Below are 22,053 nucleotides of genomic sequence, written 5' to 3'. Positions count from 1 at the left end.
AATCACTTCCTGATTACCTTATCAAAGATGGCGGCGGCAGCACCCGAGAGCAGAGGGAGAGATGGGCTTTGGGTGCCGACATCGCGGGGCGCCCTGGACAGGTAAGTGTCCTTATTAGTGTCAGTAGCTGCAGGATTTGTAGCTGCGGAGATCGTCAGAGCTCCGCAGTAATAAGAAAGCCCCAGGCTTGAAAAAACGCACCACTGCCTCGAAACGCGTAGCCACACCCCTCAGAGCATGATGTCACCGGGAACGATTCCCACGCTCCCAGATCGGATTGTGCTGCTGCTGTCGGTTCTGCTCTCCTCTGCTTCGGATCATTAATGCTCGGCCTGGGCTCCAGAGGCGGCGACCTTCTTTTATGACGTGATCGCTTCGCTTTCTTATTAATAAATTGTCAATATGCTGCACTTAGAAGCGCCCTCTTGTGTCTCTTTATCAAGCCTCCAACCTATTACAGAACCACAGAAGAAGAATCCAACAACACAGTACAGGTTCTGGGGGCCCATGACAGGTCAACCAGCTGCCCCCCGTGAGGGCCAAGAAGTGAAGATACAAAAGATGAGAGATGCAGGGTACTCACTTGGCGCCGGGAGTCTCGGAGGTGGCGGAGGAGGGGGCGGAGGAGGCAGTAATGGCGGAGGTCTACACTGGCACACCTGCTGGCACCCACTGGGCAGGTTCTCCACGGTGGACCTGGAACATGTTCTCTGGGGTTCGGTCTGAGCGATCTGCAAGGGAAAGGAGAAGGTCTCATCCATTCATCAAAACATCAGTCAAAGGCAGAGGCGTAACTGCAAGAGACAATGAAGGGCCCCCTGACCGGGACCCTTCCAACTCATCCTGGGGCCCTTTACTCCCATTGTGGGGCCCTTTATCACCTTCCTGTTCTCACGGTGGTGGAATGCCAGGGTCCAGTTGCCACTTTTGTGACCCTGGTAGTTCCGCCACTGGTGTCAGTATTTATTTTTTATTTCTTTATTTTTAATTTTACCAGTTTTATTTTTTACTATTTTTTATTACATCTTTTTTAGGACCTCCATTGGGGGGCTTTGGTGAAATATCGGGGGTCTAAACAGAACCCATAAGAGAGAGGGAATAAGATAAGAATTATAGGATGCATTACACCTGTAAGGCCCCGTACACGCGAGAGGATCGATCCGCTGAAATTGATCCGCGGATCGGTTTCAGCGGATAGATCCGCTGGTGTGTACAATCCAGCGGATATTTATCCGCGGATATATTTCGGGCCGACCGATTTCCAGCGGATAAAAATTTCTTAGCATGCTAAGAAATCTATCCGCTGGAATCGGCTCCAGCGGATCGATCCGGTGGTCTGTACAAATCGATCCGTCCGATTCCCTCCCTCGCATGCGTCGTAATGATTCGACGCATGCGTGGAATTCCTTATATGACAGCGTCGCGCACGTCGCCGCGTCATCATCGCGGCGACGGCGCGACACGTCACCGCGGACGGAATTCCGCGGGGATTTTGATCTCCTGGTTAGTACAACCAGGAGATCAAAATCCGCCAGAGGATTTATCCGCGGATACGGTCCGGAGGACCGTTTCCGCGGATAAATCCTCTCGTGTGTACCCGGCATAAGGGGCCCGATGGTCCCCAGGACCCCTTACAGGCCCGGCCGGCCCTCCTCCCGTTTATTTATTTTTTATATATTTTTTTGCATTACACTTGTAAAGGGGCCCGATGATGGTCCCCAGGCCCCCCCCCCCACCCGCGCTTATTATCTCACGTCAGGAGAGAAGAGATTACACTCCAGGGGGGCCCCTGCCTAAAGCTGTGTAAGGGGCCCCAAAATTTGTGATGGCTGCCCTGGGTACAGTCCCTGCATCATGGCCCCCTCAAGACCCACCCCCTCTGATGCAGATCACCCTGAATGGGCGTAGTCTGATCAATGTTTATAAACAATGTTACTTCGTATCTCTATCTCTCATCTGATCAATGTTTATAAACAATGTTACTTTGTATCTCTCTATCTCCCGTCTCATCAATGTTTATAAACAATGTTACTTTGTATCTCTCTATCTCCTGTCTGATCAGTGTTTATAAACAATGTTACTTTGTATCTCTCCATCCCCCGTCTGATCAGTGTTTATAAACAATGTTACTTTGTATCTCTCTATCTCCCGTCTGATCAATGTTTATAAACAATGTTACTTTGTATCTCTCTATCTCCCGTCTGATCAATGTTTATAAACAATGTTACTTTGTATCTCTCTATCTCCTGTCTGATCAATGTTTATAAACAATGTTACTTTGTATCTCTCCATCCCCCGTCTGATCAGTGTTTATAAACAATGTTACTTTGTATCTCTCTATCTCCTGTCTGATCAATGTTTATAAACAATGTTACTTTGTATCTCTATCTCCCGTCTGATCAATGTTTATAAACAATGTTACTTTGTATCTCTCTATCTCCTGTCTGATCAATGTTTATAAACAATGTTACTTTGTATCTCTCTCTCCTGTCTGATCAATGTTTATAAACAATGTTACTTTGTATCTCTCTATCTCCTGTCTGATCAATGTTTATAAACAATGTTACTTTGTATCTCTCTATCTCCCGTCTGATCAATGTTTATAAACAATGTTACTTTGTATCTCTCCATCCCCCGTCTGATCAGTGTTTATAAACAATGTTACTTTGTATCTCTCTATCTCCCGTCTGATCAATGTTTATAAACAATGTTACTTTGTATCTCTCTATCTCCTGTCTGATCAATGTTTATAAACAATGTTACTTTGTATCTCTCTATCTCCCATCTGATCAATGTTTATAAACAATGTTACTTTGTATCTCTCTATCTCCCGTCTGATCAATGTTTATAAACAATGTTACTTTGTATCTCTCCATCTCCCGTCTGATCAATGTTTATAAACAATGTTACTTTGTATCTCTATCTCCTGTCTGATCAATGTTTATAAACAATGTTACTTTGTATCTCTCTATCTCCATCTGATCAATGTTTATAAACAATGTTACTTTGTATCTCTCTATCTCCCGTCTGATCAATGTTTATAAACAATGTTACTTTGTATCTCTCTATCTCCCGTCTGATCAATGTTTATAAACAATGTTACTTTGTATCTCTCTATCTCCCGTCTGATCAATGTTTATAAACAATGTTACTTTGTATCTCTCTATCTCCTGATCAATGTTTATAAACAATGTTACTTTGTATCTCTCCATCCCCCGTCTGATCAGTGTTTATAAACAATGTTACTTTGTATCTCTCTATCTCCCGTCTGATCAATGTTTATAAACAATGTTACTTTGTATCTCTCTATCTCCTGTCTGATCAATGTTTATAAACAATGTTACTTTGTATCTCTCTATCTCCCATCTGATCAATGTTTATAAACAATGTTACTTTGTATCTCTCTCTCTCCCGTCTGATCAATGTTTATAAACAATGTTACTTTGTATCTCTCTATCTCCTGTCTGATCAATGTTTATAAACAATGTTACTTTGTATCTCTCTCTCCTGTCTGATCAATGTTTATAAACAATGTTACTTTGTATCTCTCTATCTCCTGTCTGATCAATGTTTATAAACAATGTTACTTTGTATCTCTCTATCTCCTGTCTGATCAATGTTTATAAACAATGTTACTTTGTATCTCTCTATCTCCTGTCTGATCAATGTTTATAAACAATGTTACTTTGTATCTCTCTATCTCCCGTCTGATCAATGTTTATAAACAATGTTACTTTGTATCTCTCTATCTCCCGTCTGATCAATGTTTATAAACAATGTTACTTTATATCTCTCTATCTCCCGTCTGATCAATGTTTATAAACAATGTTACTTTGTATCTCTATCTCCCGTCTGATCAATGTATATAAACAATGTTACTTTGTATCTCTCTATCTCCCGTCTGATCAATATTTATAAACAATGTTACTTTGTATCTCTCTATCTCCTGTCTGATCAATGTTTATAAACAATGTTACTTTGTATCTCTCTATCTCCTGTCTGATCAATGTTTATAAACAATGTTACTTTGTATCTCTCTCTCTCCCATCTGATCAATGTTTATAAACAATGTTACTTTGTATCTCTCTATCTCCCGTCTGATCAATGTTTATAAACAATGTTACTTTGTATCTCTCTCTCTCCCGTCTGATCAATGTTTATAAACAATGTTACTTTGTATCTCTCTATCTCCCGTCTGATCAATGTTTATAAACAATGTTACTTTGTATCTCTATCTCCCGTCTGATCAATGTTTATAAACAATGTTACTTTGTATCTCTCTATCTCCCGTCTGATCAATGTTTATAAACAATGTTACTTTGTATCTCTATCTCCCGTCTGATCAATGTTTATAAACAATGTTACTTTGTATCTCTCTCTCCCGTCTGATCAATGTTTATAAACAATGTTACTTTGTATCTCTCTATCTCCCGTCTGATCAATGTTTATAAACAATGTTACTTTGTATCTCTCTATCTCCCGTCTGATCAATGTTTATAAACAATGTAACTTTGTATCTCTCTATCTCCAGTCTGATCAATGTTTATAAACAATGTTACTTTGTATCTCTCTATCTTCCGTCTGATCAATGTTTATAAACAATGTTACTTTGTATCTCTCTATCTCCCGTCTGATCAATGTTTATAAACAATGTTACTTTGTATCTCTCTATCTCCCGTCTGATTAATGTTTATAAACAATGTTACTTTGTATCTCTCTATCTCCCGTCTGATCAATGTTTATAAACAATGTTACTTTGTATCTCTATCTCCCGTCTGATCAATGTTTATAAACAATGTTACTTTGTATCTCTCTATCTCCTGTCTGATCAATGTTTATAAACAATGTTACTTTGTATCTCTATCTCCCGTCTGATCAATGTTTATAAACAATGTTACTTTGTATCTCTCTATCTCCCGTCTGATCAATGTTTATAAACAATGTTACTTTGTATCTCTCTATCTCCTGTCTGATTAATGTTTATAAACAATGTTACTTTGTATCTCTCTATCTCCTGTCTGATCAATGTTTATAAACAATGTTACTTTGTATCTCTCTATCTCCCATCTGATCAATGTTTATAAACAATGTTACTTTGTATCTCTATCTCCCGTCTGATCAATGTTTATAAACAATGTTACTTTGTATCTCTCTATCTCCTGTCTGATCAATGTTTATAAACAATGTTACTTTGTATCTCTATCTCCCGTCTGATCAATGTTTATAAACAATGTTACTTTGTATCTCTCTATCTCCCGTCTGATCAATGTTTATAAACAATGTTACTTTGTATCTCTCTATCTCCTGTCTGATTAATGTTTATAAACAATGTTACTTTGTATCTCTCTATCTCCTGTCTGATCAATGTTTATAAACAATGTTACTTTGTATCTCTCTATCTCCCGTCTGATCAATGTTTATAAACAATGTTACTTTGTATCTCTATCTCCCATCTGATCAATGTTTATAAACAATGTTACTTTGTATCTCTCTATCTCCTGTCTGATCAATGTTTATAAACAATGTTACTTTGTATCTCTCTATCTCCCGTCTGATCAATGTTTATAAACAATGTTACTTTGTATCTCTCTATCCTCCGTCTGATCAATGTTTATAAACAATGTTACTTTGTATCTCTCTATCTCCCGTCTGATCAATGTTTATAAACAATGTTACTTTGTATCTCTCTATCCTCCGTCTGATCAATGTTTATAAACAATGTTACTTTGTATCTCTCTATCTCCCGTCTGATCAATGTTTATAAACAATGTTACTTTGTATCTCTCTATCTCCCGTCTGATCAATGTTTATAAACAATGTTACTTTGTATCTCTATCTCCCGTCTGATCAATGTTTATAAACAATGTTACTTTGTATCTCTCTATCTCCCGTCTGATCAATGTTTATAAACAATGTTACTTTGTATCTCTCTATCTCCCGTCTGATCAATGTTTATAAACAATGTTACTTTGTATCTCTATCTCCCGTCTGATCAATGTTTATAAACAATGTTACTTTGTATCTCTATCTCCTGTCTGATTAATGTTTATAAACAATGTTACTTTGTATCTCTACCTCCCGTCTGATCAATGTTTATAAACAATGTTACTTTGTATCTCTCTATCTCCTGTCTGATTAATGTTTATAAACAATGTTACTTTGTATCTCTATCTCCTGTCTGATCAATGTTTATAAACAATGTTACTTTGTATCTCTCTATCTCCCGTCTGATCAATGTTTATAAACAATGTTACTTTGTATCTCTCTATCTCCTGTTTGATCAATGTTTATAAACAATGTTACTTTGTATCTCTATCTCCTGTCTGATTAATGTTTATAAACAATGTTACTTTGTATCTCTACCTCCCGTCTGATCAATGTTTATAAACAATGTTACTTTGTATCTCTCTATCTCCTGTCTGATTAATGTTTATAAACAATGTTACTTTGTATCTCTATCTCCTGTCTGATCAATGTTTATAAACAATGTTACTTTGTATCTCTCTATCTCCCGTCTGATCAATGTTTATAAACAATGTTACTTTGTATCTCTCTATCTCCTGTTTGATCAATGTTTATAAACAATGTTACTTTGTATCTCTATCTCCTGTCTGATCAATGTTTATAAACAATGTTACTTTGTATCTCTCTATCTCCCGTCTGATCAATGTTTATAAACAATGTTACTTTGTATCTCTCTATCTCCCGTCTGATCAATGTTTATAAACAATGTTACTTTGTATCTCTCTATCTCCCGTCTGATCAATGTTTATAAACAATGTTACTTTGTATCTCTATCTCCCGTCTGATCAATGTTTATAAACAATGTTACTTTGTATCTCTCTATCTCCCGTCTGATCAATGTTTATAAACAATGTTACTTTGTATCTCTCTATCTCCTGTCTGATCAATGTTTATAAACAATGTTACTTTGTATCTCCGGTCTGATCAATGTTTATAAACAATGTTACTCAGACGCCTCTGCTCAGAGATATATTGGAGTCACTTTGCCGGGACCTCTGTCTGTCCTTTATAGGATGTCGGCATGGAGGGGGGAGGGTCCTTACCTGGATGAATCCAGCGAGAGGAAGTGTCAGCCAGCGAATCAGGAGAGAGGAAGAGAGAGGGCAGTACAGCCAGAGCCTCCCGTTCTGCATCGCGCCCGCCGTGCCGCTTACAATCTGCAGAACTGGACAGAGAGAGACACACAGGGTTAGATCTCTGCCCGCCGTTTACATCTCTATGAAAGGGAAAAAAAAACAGTCAGTGACTTTGCCTAGGCTGGGATGATGTCATCAGATAGAGCCCGCCTCTAGCTCCACCCCCTCCCAGCCTTAACGCCTCTGGCCCGCCCCCCTTTCATTCATCAAATTTCAGTTCCTCCAATCAGGAAGCCTCAGCATCACATGTGGGTGTCACGCAAGTGCATCCTGCCCCAGGACCGCCCACTCCCCAAGACTGACACCCGCCCATCACTCCTCCCAGGGGCCGGCCCACTGCTGAGGGCTCATGGGAGGAGTACTAAGTCTAGGTTCACGCCTACGTGTAAACAAGGCATCTCCCTGTTCTGCCTAGTGACAGGTCACTGATCGTCTGTTCCAAGTCATCGGGAGCGGTGATCAGTGTCATGTCACTCATAGCCACGCCCCCTAAAAGTTAGAAGACATCCCTAGGAGACACTTAACCCCTTCAGCGCCCCCTACAGGTTAACCCCTTCCCTGCCAGTGTCATTTTCACAGTAATCAGAGCATTTTCATAACACTGATCGCTGTCTAAATGACAATGGTCGCAATATGGTGTCAAAAGTGTCTGATGTGTCCGCCGCAATGTCGCAGTCACGATAAAAATCGCTGATCGCCACCATTACTAGTAAAAAAAAAAAATATTCATAAAAATGCCATAAAACGATCCCCTATTTTGTAAACGCTATAACTTTTGCACAAACCAATCAATCAACGCGTATTGCGATTTTTATTTACCAAAAATATGTAGAAGAATACGCATCGGTCTAAAAAAAAGTTTTTTATATATATTTTTTAAATTGTCGCTCTATTTTTGTTTATAGCGCAAAAAATAAAAACCGCCGAGGTGATCAAATACCACCAAAAGAAATCTCTATTTGTGAGGGAAAAAAGGACGCCAATTTTGTTTGGGAGCCACGTCGCACGACCGCGCAATTGTCAGTTAAAGCGACGCAGTGCCGAATCACAAAAAGTGGCCCGGTCATTGGGCAGCCAAATCCTCCGGGGGCTGAAGGGGTTAAACGCACTGTATGTAGCTGGTTGCTAAGGAGGGGGCTGGGAAGCCGGCTACTGCATCCTTAGCAACCGATGAGTCATCAGCTGTCAGCGAGCTTCCCCGATAAAAGTAAAAAAAAAAATCTGCCACCGAATTTTTTTTGCCAAAAAAAACGGCGTGGGTCCCCCCCCCAGGTCCATATCAGGCCCTTCAGGTCTAGTATGGATTCAGTGCCCCCCCCCATGTCCATATCAGGCCCTTCAGGTCTAGTATGGATTCGGTGGGACCCCCCCCCCCCAGGTCCATATCAGATCCTTCAGGTCTAGTATGGATTCAGTGGGGACCCCCCCCCCCAGGTCCATATCAGGCCCTTCAGGTCTAGTATGGATTCAGTGGGGACCCCCCCCCCCAGGTCCATATCAGGCCCTTCAGGTCTAGTATGGATTCTGTGGGGACCCCCCCCAGGTCCATATCAGGCCCTTCAGATCTAGTATGGATTCAGTGGGGACCCCCCCCCCAGGTCCATATCAGACCCTTCAGATCTAGTATGGATTCAGTGGGGACCCCCCCCCAGGTCCATATCAGGCCCTTCAGGTCTAGTATGGATTCAGTGGGGACCCCCCCCCCCAGGTCCATATCAGGCCCTTCAGGTCTAGTATGGATTCAGTGAGGTTTCCCCCCCCCCCCCCAGGTCCATATCAGGCCCTTCAGGTCTAGAATGGATTCAGTGGGGACCCCCCCCCAGGTCCATATCAGGCCCTTTAGGTCTAGTATGGATTCAGTGGGGACCCCCCCCAGGTCCATATCAGGCCCTTCAGGTCTAGTATGGATTCAGTGGGGACCCCCCCCCCCAGGTCCATATCAGGCCCTTCAGGTCTAGTATGGATTCAGTGGGGACCCCCCCCCCCAGGTCCATATCAGGCCCTTCAGGTCTAGTATGGATTCAGTGAGGTTTCCCCCCCCCCCCCCCAGGTCCATATCAGGCCCTTCAGGTCTAGAATGGATTCAGTGGGACCCCCCCCCCCCCCCAGGTCCATATCAGGCCCTTCAGGTCTAGAATGGATTCAGTGGGGACCCCCCCCAGGTCCATATCAGATCCTTCAGGTCTAGTATGGTTCAGTGGGGACCCCCCCCACCCAGGTCCATATCAGGCCCTTCAGGTCTAGTATGGATTCAGTGGGGACCCCCCCCCACCCAGGTCCATATCAGGCCCTTCAGGTCTAGTATGGATTCAGTGGGGACCCCCCCCCACCCAGGTCCATATCAGGCCCTTCAGGTCTAGTATGGATTCAGTGGGGACCTCCCCCAGGTCCATATCAGGCCCTTCAGGTCTAGTATGGATTCAGTGGGGACCCCCCCCCCCCCCCAGGTCCATATCAGGCCCTTCAGGTCTAGAATGGATTCAGTGGGGACCCCCCCCCCACCCAGGTCCATATCAGGCCCTTTAGGTCTAGTATGGATTCAGTGGGAACCTCCCCCAGGTCCATATCAGGCCCTTCAGGTCTAGTATGGATTCAGTGGGGACCCCCCCCCAGGTCCATATCAGGCCCTTCAGGTCTAGTATGGATTCAGTGGGGTCCCCCCCCCAGGTCCATATCAGGCCCTTCAGGTCTAGTATGGATTCAGTGGGGTCCCCCCCCAGGTCCATATCAGGCCCTTCAGGTCTAGTATGGATTCAGTGGGGTCCCCCCCCAGGTCCATATCAGGCCCTTCAGGTCTAGTATGGTTCAGTGGGGACCCCCCCCGGTCCATATCAGGCCCTTCAGATCTAGTATGGATTCAGTGGGGACCCCCCCCAGGTCCATATCAGGCCCTTCAGGTCTAGTATGGATTCAGTGGGGACCCCCACGCTATTTTTATTTAAATGGCATGGTGTCCCCCCCAAAATCCATACCAGACCCATATTTGAACATGTCACCCGGCAGGTCAGAAAAGGGAGGGGACGAGTGAGCACCCGCCCCCCCTCCTGAACCATACCAGGCAGCAAGCCCTCAACTTGGGGGGGCGGGGGCTTTTCCCCCATGTTGATGAGGACAAGATCCTCTTCCCAACAACCCTAGCCAGTGGTTGTCGGGGTCTGCGGGTTGGGGGCTTATCGGAATCTGGAAGCCCCCCTTTAAGAAGGGGGCCCCCAGATCCCACCCCCCCCCATGTGAATGGGTATCGGGTACATGGAACCCCCCCCTTCCCCCCCCCCACCCATTCACCATTGAAGTCTATTAGCCGCAAATCTTCTTGGACTAATATTTCAAGGAAAGCAAAACTTTGCAGCACAAACTGCTTCCAGGGGTGTGAAAACTTTAATCTGCCCCCCCCCCATCCCCCAATGGCTGGAGAGAGGATTGTGAGAAGTCGATCGTTCGCTCCGATTGTCACCGGCGGAGTATGAAAAGCCAACAGAAGAGAGATTCAGCCTTCAATAGACACAGCAGAGCCATTGTCACCGGCGGCGGCTGTGGTACGGCCTGATACGAGGATTTCCCACATCCAGGACTATTCCCCCGCAGCACAAAATGTGCCGCCTCGGCATTACCGCCCCCCCTCCCCCGCCATCCAACGCTCTTCTGCTCCTCTCAATTCATTTCTACCCAATGTGAGAGAAAAAATGGAACATGTTGCAGATTACTACAAAGTTACACTGTACAGTCTGATCACTGGGGGAGGGGGAGGAGACTGAGGAAATGCTTCCTCCTGCCTGCAGCAGACTGGTGACATCATCGCAGCCTAGGCACTGTCACTGGACTGGAGCTTAGATGTGGGGCGCCGGACTTCTGGCAGGATTACATTTTTCTCTGTACTTGCAGAAAACGTTCTTTAACCGCTTCAATACCGGGGGAGGACTTACCCCCCCCCCCTTCCTGCCCAGGCCATGTTTCAGCTTTCAGCGCTGTCACACTTTGAATGACAATTACGCCGTCACGCTACACTGTAACCATGTGACATTTTTTATCATTGAACTTTCTTTTGGTGGAATTTATCACTGGCGGGTTTTTTATTTGTTTCCTCCCAAAAAAGACCAAAAAAAAAAAAAAGTTTTCCTTACTTTCTGTCAGTAAAGTTTGTAAATAAGTAATTGTTGGCCTTCACGGATGAGGCGGCACTAATATGCTGCACTGATAAACACTGATAGGCGGCACTGGGCACAGATAGACAGCACTGGTGGGCACAGATAGGCGGCATAGATATGGCACTGATGGGCACTGATAGGCTGCACTGATTAGGTGGCACTGATGAGGTGGCACGAATATGCTCAGTGGCTGCGTTTGATGGGCACAGTGGCTGCGTTTGGAGGGCGCAGTGGCTGCGTTTAGAGGGTGCAGTGGCTGCGTTTGATGGGCGCAGTGGCTGCGTTTGATGGGCACAGTAGCTGCGTTTGATGGCTCAGTGGCTGCGTTTAGAGGGTGCAGTGGCTGCGTTTGTAGGGCGCAGTGGCTGCGTTTGATGGCACAGTGGCTGCGTTTGGAGGGTACAGTGGCTGCGTTTGGAGGGCGCAGTGGCTGCGTTTGATGGCACAGTGGCTGCGTTTGGAGGGCACAGTGGCTGCGTTTGGAGGGCACAGTGGCAGCGTTTGGAGGGTGCAGTGGCTGCGTTTGATGGCATAGTGGCTGCGTTTGGAGGGCACAGTGGCTGTGTTTGGAGGGCACAGTGGCAGCGTTTGGAGGGTGCAGTGGCTGCGTTTGGAGGGCACAGTGGCCGCGTTTGGAGGGTGCAGTGGCTGCGTTTGGAGGGCACAGTGGCAGCGTTTGGAGGGCACAGTGGCTGCGTTTGGAGGGTGCAGTGGCTGCGTTTGGAGGGCACAGTGGCTGCGTTTGGAGGGAGCAGTGGCTGCGTTTGATGGCACAGTGGCTGCGTTTGGAGGGTACAGTGGCTGCGTTTGGAGGGCACAGTGGCTGCGTTTGATGGCACAGTGGCTGCGTTTGGAGGGTACAGTGGCTGCGTTTGGAGGGCGCAGTGGCTGCGTTTGGAGGGTGCAGTGGCAGCGTTTGGAGGGTGCAGTGGCTGCGTTTGGAGGGCACAGTGGCCGCGTTTGGAGGGTGCAGTGGCTGCGTTTGGAGGGCACAGTGGCTGCGTTTGGAGGGCGCAGTGGCTGCGTTTGGAGGGTGCAGTGGCAGCGTTTGGAGGGTGCAGTGGCTGCGTTTGGAGGGTGCAGTGGCAGCGTTTGGAGGGTGCAGTGGCTGCGTTTGGAGGGCACAGTGGCCGCGTTTGGAGGGTGCAGTGGCTGCGTTTGGAGGGCACAGTGGCTGCGTTTGGAGGGCGCAGTGGCTGCGTTTGGAGGGTGCAGTGGCAGCGTTTGGAGGGTGCAGTGGCTGCGTTTGGAGGGCACAGTGGCAGCGTTTGGAGGGCACAGTGGCTGCGTTTGGAGGGTGCAGTGGCTGCGTTTGGAGGGCACAGTGGCTGCGTTTGATGGGTACAGTGGCTGCGTTTGATGGCACAGTGGCTGCGTTTGGAGGGCACAGTGGCTGCGTTTGGAGGGTGCAGTGGCTGCGTTTGGAGGGCACAGTGGCTGCGTTTGATGGGTACAGTGGCTGCGTTTGATGGCACAGTGGCTGCGTTTGGAGGGCACAGTGGCTGCGTTTGGAGGGCGCAGTGGCTGCGTTTGGAGGGCACAGTGGGGCTCTAATTGATGGGGGCTTTTTCAGAATTTTTCAGTTTGTTTGCGCCCCCCAAAAATGTTGAGCACCAGCCGCCACGGCTCAGCGGAGACAAAGGGGTGGGAGAATTGAATCATGGCACGGTGGAGGGGGGCACCGGGATCTGACACTCCCGGAAGTGTTGAATGCCAAACAGACCGGAGACTGAGGAAGCTGAGGGATGAAATTGGCCCCCCGGCCCCTGAGGGATAAAATTGGCCCCCCGGCCCCTGAGGGATGAAATTGGCCCCCCGGCCCCTGAGGGATGAAATTGGTCCCCCGGCCCCTGAGGGATGAAAATGAGCCCCCCGGCCCCTGAGGGATGAAATTGGCCCCTGAGGGATGAAATGAGCCCCTGGCCCCTGAGGGATGAAATTGGCCCCTGAGGGATGAAATTGGCCCCCCGGCCCCTGAGGGATGAAATTGGCCCCCCGGCCCCTGAGGGATGAATATGAGCCCCCCGGCCCCTGAGGGATGAAATTGGCCCCCCGGCCCCTGAGGGATGAAATTGGCCCCCCGGCCCCTGAGGGATGAAATGAGCCCCCGGCCCCTGAGGGATGAAATTGGCCCCCCGGCCCCCCTGTAAAGTGGTGGAAAGTCGGCTGGCACGGCAGAGGGGGGGGCATTTCTCTTCCTCCGGTCTCTCTGGGATAAGTGGCTTTCTATCATCACACGAGGGACCTAATAGCTTCGCTGCCCCGGGCAATCTGCTTTGCACAAATGCAATGACACTGAATAAAGTTTGGTAATCCAAATGGTACCGACGCGGCACCACCGCCGTCCTGCAAATGTCGCGGCTGCGCTGAGTATTTACTAGAAGAATTCTGCATTTCCATCCATCTCTCTAATATTATACAGAAGAGAAGGCTGAGCGGCTCCTGGGAGAGCTTGTGCCAAATATTAACTCACTCCCCCCCCTGGGGGGGGCTTTGTGCTGAGGCTGCAGATGTGCGCTGTTTACATTGCGTTCCCTCCGCTGGGATTTCTTAACCCCCTTTTTACACGCAGCAGCTCATGGCATTCAAGTGCCGAGCAATGCAAAACTTATACAGTGCAGAGGAATGAAATGACATTCTGCTGGAGGGATAGCAGCAGGAATTATGGGGGGGGGGTGCCGCCTCAAATTGAGAAAATTAAGAAGTGGGAGGGCCGTGAATTGAGAAGCGTGGGGGGGGGGCACGAATTGGCGGGGTTGCCCAGGGGACCTCTTACCCTTATAAATATATATATATATATAACAAAATTATAAAAAAAGGGGACCTCTGGGCCCTTTAATAAAAAGAAAAAAAAAAAAGAATTAAAAAAATATACAAAAAAGGGGGGATTGTCATCCGGGGCCCCTTACAAAAAAGGGAGTTGCCATCCCGGCCCCTGGGGACCTCCGGGCCCCTTACAGGTGTACTGCCTGTACCCCCCTGACTCCTATTAAAAACAAACACAGTAATAAATATTTGAACAGTATAAACATGAAATGGAAACACCGACAACAAAGTCATTTGCATTATTTACATTTAGAAAGTCAGCACAGCGTGAAATGGTCAGCCCCGATGTTTACTGGCAGTTGTAAAAAAAAAACTCAATTTTTTACAAACTGTTGGTAAATTTTCTGGCGGTTGGCAACCCCGATCCAAGGCTCCTGCCCCGGGCCGCTCTGCATGGGGAGGGGAACAGAAGTTGAAATTCTAATGTATTTATCTGAGAAAAACAATTGTGTGTTTTCACTGTGCTTGGGATTCCAAAAATCACCTCTAGTGTTATGTATTTCCGTGCTGCTACTTAAATAATAAATCCCCAAAATATATCAATTTTGTGACGTTAATATTGGTGTACCGACCAATAATCAATTCCACAGTAGAATGTGGAATCGATTATTGGTTGATACACTAATATTTATTTATTATTTTTGTGCTTTTTTTTTATTTTTTGCCATGAATAGTTATTTCAAGGAAAATATTTTAGGCCTGTGCTTGTCTTATTAAATACATATATATATATTTGATAATTAATTTTAATATATATAGATATATGTATGTGTATGCATGTATATATATTTGTGTGTGTGTGTGTGTGTGTGTATATATATATATATAATATGCAATATAAAAAAAAGATATACTGTATTTTATATATATATAAAAACACAGTATATCTTTTTTTTATTGCATATTTTATATATATATATAAAATGTATATGCAATATGAAATAAAATAAAAAATATATATAATACTGCTATGTATACACACCTGTGTAAAAACACACAAATACAGTATAGGATATATAAACGGCACACACACACATTTATATAAAATTTCCAATTCTGGTTTTAAACACAAAGTGACATTTTGCTGTTTACTACAATTTATTGCATTAAAAAAAAAGGGGGGGGGGAGGGGGAGGGAAAGAAACGGTTCCAATAAAATAAAGAGTTCCAGATGTCGGCACTCCTCTCATCACTCGGCCCGGCCTCGTTCTCTAATAAACATGTAATAGAGGGAAGATTTACTAAAACTGGAGCACACAGAATGTGGTGACCAATCAGCTTCTACCTTCAGCTTGTTCCATGAAGCTTTGACAATAAAACCTGGAAGCTGATTGGTCAATAAATCTTCCCCATATTGTGTATAAACATTTATTTTTTTTCTTCAATGGCCGTTTATAGGATATTAAAAGATGAGTTGCAAAATTTTAGTTTGTGCAAAAAACGCCCCCCTCCCCCGCCCCAGGAATCCTTTGCCGTGTTTTTAGGACACTGGAGGCTTTTTTAGGAGTTACAAGTCAGTCCTGGGTGCGGACGGAGCCTGAGGACGTAACGCGCGGGGGGAGCGGCATGCGCAACAATGTGGCCAAACTACAGCGGCTCACCGAACAAACAACCGCTAGAAATGTAACAATGATTGTCAGAGTGCAGCTGCACAACGCAACATATTATCACACAACGCGACATATTATCACACAACGCGACACATTATCACACAACGCAACATATTATCACACAACGCGACATATTATCACACAACGCGACACATTATCACACAACGCAACACATTATCACACAACGCAACACATTATCACACAACGCGACACATTATCACACAACGCAACATATTATCACACAACGCGACATATTATCACACAACGCAACACATTATCACACAACGCAACATATTATCACACAACGCGACATATTATCACACAACGCGACACATTATCACACAACGCAACATATTATCACACAACGCGACATATTATCACACAACGCGACACATTATCACACAACGCAACACATTATCACACAACGCAACACATTATCACACAACGCGACACATTATCACACAACGCAACATATTATCACACAACGCGACATATTATCACACAACGCAACACATTATCACACAACGCAACATATTATCACACAACGCGACATATTATCACACAACGCGACACATTATCACACAACGCAACATATTATCACACAACGCGACATATTATCACACAACGCAACACATTATCACACAACGCGACACATTATCACACAACACAAAACATTATCACACAACGCGACATATTATCACACAACGCGACACATTATCACACAACGCAACATATTATCACACAACGCGACATATTATCACACAACGCGACACATTATCACACAACGCGACACATTATCACACAACGCAACACATTATCACACAACGCAACACATTATCACACAACGCGACACATTATCACACAACGCAACATATTATCACACAACGCGACACATTATCACACAACACAACATATTATCACACAACGCGACATATTATCACACAACGCGACATATTATCACACAACGCAACATATTATCACACAACGCGACATATTATCACACAACGCAACACATTATCACACAACGCAACATATTATCACACAACGCGACATATTATCACACAACGCGACACATTATCACACAACGCAACATATTATCACACAACGCGACATATTATCACACAACGCGACATATTATCACACAACGCGACACATTATCACACAACGCAACATATTATCACACAACGCGACATATTATCACACAACGCAACACATTATCACACAACGCGACACATTATCACACAACACAAAACATTATCACACAACGCGACATATTATCACACAACGCAACATATTATCACACAACGCGACACATTATCACACAACACAAAACATTATCACACAACGCGACATATTATCACACAACGCGACATATTATCACACAACGCAACACATTATCACACAACGCAACATATTATCACACAACGCGACATATTATCACACAACGCGACACATTATCACACAACGCAACATATTATCACACAACGCGACACATTATCACACAACGCGACATATTATCACACAACGCAACACATTATCACACAACGCAACACATTATCACACAACGCAACACATTATCACACAACGCAACATATTATCACACAACGCGACACATTATCACACAACGCGACATATTATCACACAACGCAACACATTATCACACAACGCAACACATTATCACACAACGCAACACATTATCACACAACTGATACAAATGTGTCCTTTGCACTCGTAGCGCAGAGTGGATTTGCCTTTAGTAAATAAACCCCATTGGCTGACATGGAGGGGAGTTTCCAGGAAGCTTGTAGAAGCTTCTTCTTTGAGCTCCTATGAGCTGCAGTGTGCACGAGCCCTAAGAGCCGCTTCACACAGGGCGCCGGCCGCCTGACAAGTCGCATTCCACTCTGTTCAATGGAACCGTTCTAATAGGAGCAACGCGAGAAAAAGGTTCTTGTACGACTTTGGGGGCGACTCGCATTGAATTCTATACAGAAGTCATTTTACAAGTCGCCTCGCCGAGTCGTCTTCAGGTCGCCTCGCCGAGTCGCCCCCAAAGTCGTGCCGCCCCCCTTCTGTGTGAACCGGCTCTTAGGCTCCACGCAACGCTGGCTTAGTAATTGTGGCTTCTTCAGGAGCTTTGCTCAATGTTCTCCTGTGTCCGCGCATATTAACCGCTTAGCAACCAGCGCACGCCGATATACGTTGACACAATGGCACGGGCAGGCAAATGGGCGTAACTGTACATCCCTTTAAATTTTCTTGCCAGAGGGCACGTGCGCGCGCAGCCGGAGTTGTGCCTAGTGAGTGCACCCGTGGGTCCTGGGAACTCGATGTTCCTGGGTGGCCCCCTGTTCTGCCTAGGGACGTCACTGATCGAATGTTCCCTGTGATCGGGAGCAGTGATCAGTGATGTGTCGCTGGTAGCTCCTCCCCCTAACAGTTAGAATTACTCCCTAGGACACACTTAAACCCCTTCAGCGCCACCTAGTGGTTAACCCCTTCACTACAAGTGTCATTTTCACAGTAATCGGTGCATTTTTATAGCACTGGTCGCTGTAAAAATGACAATGGTCCCAAAATGACGTCAAAAGTGTCCGATGTGTCCGCCATAATGTCGCAGTCATGATAAAAATCGCAGATCGCCGCCAATACTAGTAAAAAAATATTAATAATAAAAATGTCATAAAACTATCCCCTATTTTGTAGACGCTATAACTTTTGCGCAGAAAAAAATCAATAAGCGCTTATTGTGATTTTTTTTTACCAACAATATGTAGAAGAATAGGAAAAAAAAATTATATATTTTTGGGGATATTTATTATTATAGCAAAAAGTTAAAAATATTGCATTTTTTTTTCAAAATTGTCGCTCTTTGTTTATGGCGCAAAAAGGACGCCAATTATGTTTGGGAGCCACGTCGCACGACCACGCAATTGTCAGTCAAAGTGACGCAGTACCCGATTGCAAAAAGTGCTCTGGTCTTTTGCCAGCCAAATGGTCCGGGGCTGAAGGGGTTAAGCTCAACGTTTAGCGGCAGGAAAAAAAAGAAACAACCTTCTGGTTCGCATTTCTGATTGGAACTTCCTGGCAGGAAAAAATGATCGACTCTCCCAAATAAAAAATAAATAAAAAAGCTCAATATGAGGTTTTTTTTTCTGTTTCAATATTTTTTATTGAAATTTTTTTTTTCATATACAACATGAAAAATAATAAAAAATAATGACAAGTTGTGGACTTTTTGGGTCATTTGAGCCCATAAGAACAATGTCTTTTTTTAAGGCCAGTGTGCATGAAGTCATAGCGTACCCAATCACGTGCAAGGAAATTTTTTTGCTTGCATATGATTGGATGATGGAATTTCGAAAGGCGTTTCCTCATTTACTGAGCTCTGGAGAGGGAAACTGCACTTTGGACGAGTTTAGGAAAGATTTGGGGTTTTTCCTGCCAGAAAGCTCCAATCACGTTGATCTCAAAGTCTGCCTGGGATCTAATCGGCATGGTCACATTGGGGTGTATTTACTAAAGGCAAATCCACTTTGCACCACTTGGAAGTGCAGTCGCTGTAGATCTGAGGGGACTTGCAAGCGGATAAAAAACAGATCTACAGCGACCGCGCTGCCAAGTGCACTTGTAGTACAAAGTGGTAAATCAAACACACGCCACTCTCCTTACGCGTTGCGTCCTCGGGCTCCACAAAATCGCGGCTTCTTCAGGAGTTTGGGGTTTTGCCTGCAGAAGCCGCTCAATGTTACTCTATGGGGGAGGTTCACTAAAGTCAAATCCACTGTTCACTACAAGTACACAGATCTGAAATGAGGGGAAGCTCTGCTGACCTCTTAATCCAATCATGTGCAAGCTAAAATGCAGTTTTTTTTCCTTGCATGTCCCCTCAGATCTACAGCGACTGCACTTCCAAGTGGTGCAAAGTGGATTTGCCTTTAGTAAATCTCCCCCATAGCGTAACATGAGGGGTTATTTACTAAAGGCAACTCCACTGTGCACTACAAGTGTAAATCTGAGGGGAAGATCTGAAATGAGGGGAAGCTCTGCTGAGTGTATCATCCAATCATGTGCAAGTAAAATGCTGTTTTTTTTATTTTCCTTGCCCATCCCCCTCAGATCTCCAGCGACTGAACTTCCAAGAGCGCTGAGCACTTGGATTTGCCTTTTTGTAAAAAATCACCCCCATTGAGCGGCTTCTACAGGCAAAACCCCAAAACTCCTGAAGAAGCCGCGATTTTCAAGCCAGTGTGGATGGAGCCTGAGGACGTAATGCTCGGGGGGGGGGGGGGGGGGGGGGGGGCGGTAAGCGCAACAATGTGGCCAAACTACAGCCGCACACCGAACAAACAACTGCTAGAAATGTAACAATGATTGTCAGAGCTGCACAACACAACACATACAGGAAAACCTTGGATTGAGAGTAACTTGGTTTGAGAGCGCTTTGCAAGACAAGCAATATTTTTAAATACATTTTGCCTTGATATACAAGCGATGTCTTGATATACAAGCGATGTCTTGATATACAAGTAGCGTCATGTCACAACTGAGTATTATAGAGAAGAGAGGCTCCTCTAAGTGGGGCAATATGGTTACATGTAATGAAGGTGTGATACATTTGCCTATATGTCTCAGTTTAATTCTCTCTGCTTGCCATTGTGATTACCATCAGGGACAACTTATTGCTACACTTAGAGGCGCCTCTCTTCTCTTTTATACTCTGGAGCTCCTGCTGGATTTTGCTTCTAATCTCCTTGTGGACATTTTATGGTCACACAACCAATCACATCGCTAGAATCTTTTTATATGGACTAGAAACTGAAGGACCTATCAATAAATGGTTGTGGAACGAATCATCTGAGTTTCCATTATTTCTTATGGGGAAATTTGCTTTGATATACAAGTGCTTTGGATTACAAGCATTCTTCCGGGACGAATAAAGCTCGCAATCTGAGGTTTTCTTGTATTTTCAGGCTACAGCAGCAATTGTAACAAATATTGTGAAACAATGGCTACAAATGTTACAAATATTATCAGAGCGGCACAAGTAACAATTTACAAAGAAGTGAAGCTTGGTGCAGCACAGCAGCTGCAGGGGAGACTCACCTTTGGGTTTCTTGCACCTGCTGGGCCCTCCGTCTTCAAGGGAAAGTTGTCAGCTCTTGGGGAGTCTCTTGGGGGGCCCCCAGGACCAGATCCTCCTGTGATTGGGGTTAGGTCTCCCATGTCTCAGCCTCCTCAGGCTGCATCTTCCTCCAGTTTCAGGACAGTCAGCCCCCCTTTTCTCCCCCCTCCAGAGACTGGGGGGGTCTATGTGGTTGTGAGAAGCCCCCCAAGCCTTCAATGCAGCCCAAGTGTTGGGGAATCAGAGAGTTTGGGGTGTTCCTCCCTGCAGGGTGACATCTTCCATCCCTCCAAACTCTCCCTGCTCAGCACAAAGTCTCCTCCTCAGCAGCAGCAGCAGAGGAGGCACACCGCTGGGCAGGCTGACTGCAATGTGTCCTTGTGCTGCAGTCATTCCTCTTCCCCTTCTAGTCCATTGTGTGTGTTTGGCACTCAGTGATATTTGATTGTTCCTTTTCTCCACAGCCACATGATCCTGGATAGGTGGAGGGAGGGAAGGGCTTGCCTCCTAGTCACTGGAGGGAAGGGGGGAAGCCCAGCTACCTGGCAGGGAGGTGAGAGCTGATGTGGTGGATTCCAGGGGGCTGGGGGGGGGGGAGGGGAGGGGGGGGATCCTGATCTGGATTCATTCCAGAGTTCTCATTTCTGCTTCACGATGTGATTTTCTCCGGCGAGCTTCACGCCAACTAAGGGAGCAGACGGGAGCGTGCGCCCTCCGACCGTACGCCCCGTATAAGTTCCCCCTACTAATATATATATATGTATTTTATCCCAGCTAAGTCATGTGTTATTGTAATAAACACCTGGTACAGAGAGGACTCCCCCCTAATAATGACTTTATCTGCTTTTCTGTCCAGAAGGAGGGCACCATCTTTGTCCGGGCATCACCCAGGGTCACCATCTATGTTCTGGACTTGGATGCCAGCCCAGAGATGACACAATTATGTACATGCCGGTCCCTGGGCAGTTCTTGGCTGTGTTCGCAAATCTCCAACACCGCCATCAGGGGGTACAGGCAGTACACCTGTAAGGGGCCCCAGATGGCTACCCCCCTTTTTTTATATATATTTTTATATATATATATTTTTTTTTATTATTTTGTAAAGGGCCCAGGGCCCTCTGGGTCCTTTAATAAAAAAATAAAATAAAGATAAAATAAATATTAAGAAGGGGGAGGCTACCCCCCTT

At 45.3% G+C, this 22,053-nt stretch overlaps 1 protein-coding gene across 1 annotated transcript in view; it reads right to left on the bottom strand.

Annotated features, from left to right (window-relative positions):
• The window catches only part of PRIMA1 (proline rich membrane anchor 1), a 46,666-nt gene extending 25,329 nt beyond the window's left edge, over nucleotides 1-21,337 (bottom strand). The window contains exons 1-3 of the mRNA XM_040332550.1: nucleotides 20,848-21,337; nucleotides 7,068-7,189; nucleotides 584-731 (exon numbers count right to left, since the gene is read on the bottom strand). Coding sequence (XP_040188484.1) covers nucleotides 584-731; nucleotides 7,068-7,157 — 238 coding nt within the window. The 5' untranslated portion in view covers nucleotides 7,158-7,189; nucleotides 20,848-21,337. The remainder of the gene's footprint in view (nucleotides 1-583; nucleotides 732-7,067; nucleotides 7,190-20,847) is intronic.
• Between the last annotated feature and the right edge of the window lie 716 nt (nucleotides 21,338-22,053).

Source organism: Rana temporaria, chromosome 13 (genome assembly GCF_905171775.1).
Source record: "Rana temporaria chromosome 13, aRanTem1.1, whole genome shotgun sequence".
NCBI classification, from domain to species: Eukaryota; Metazoa; Chordata; class Amphibia; order Anura; family Ranidae; genus Rana; species Rana temporaria.
Note: the sequence above shows the minus strand (reverse complement) of the source record. Positions and strands in the feature narration are given on the sequence as shown.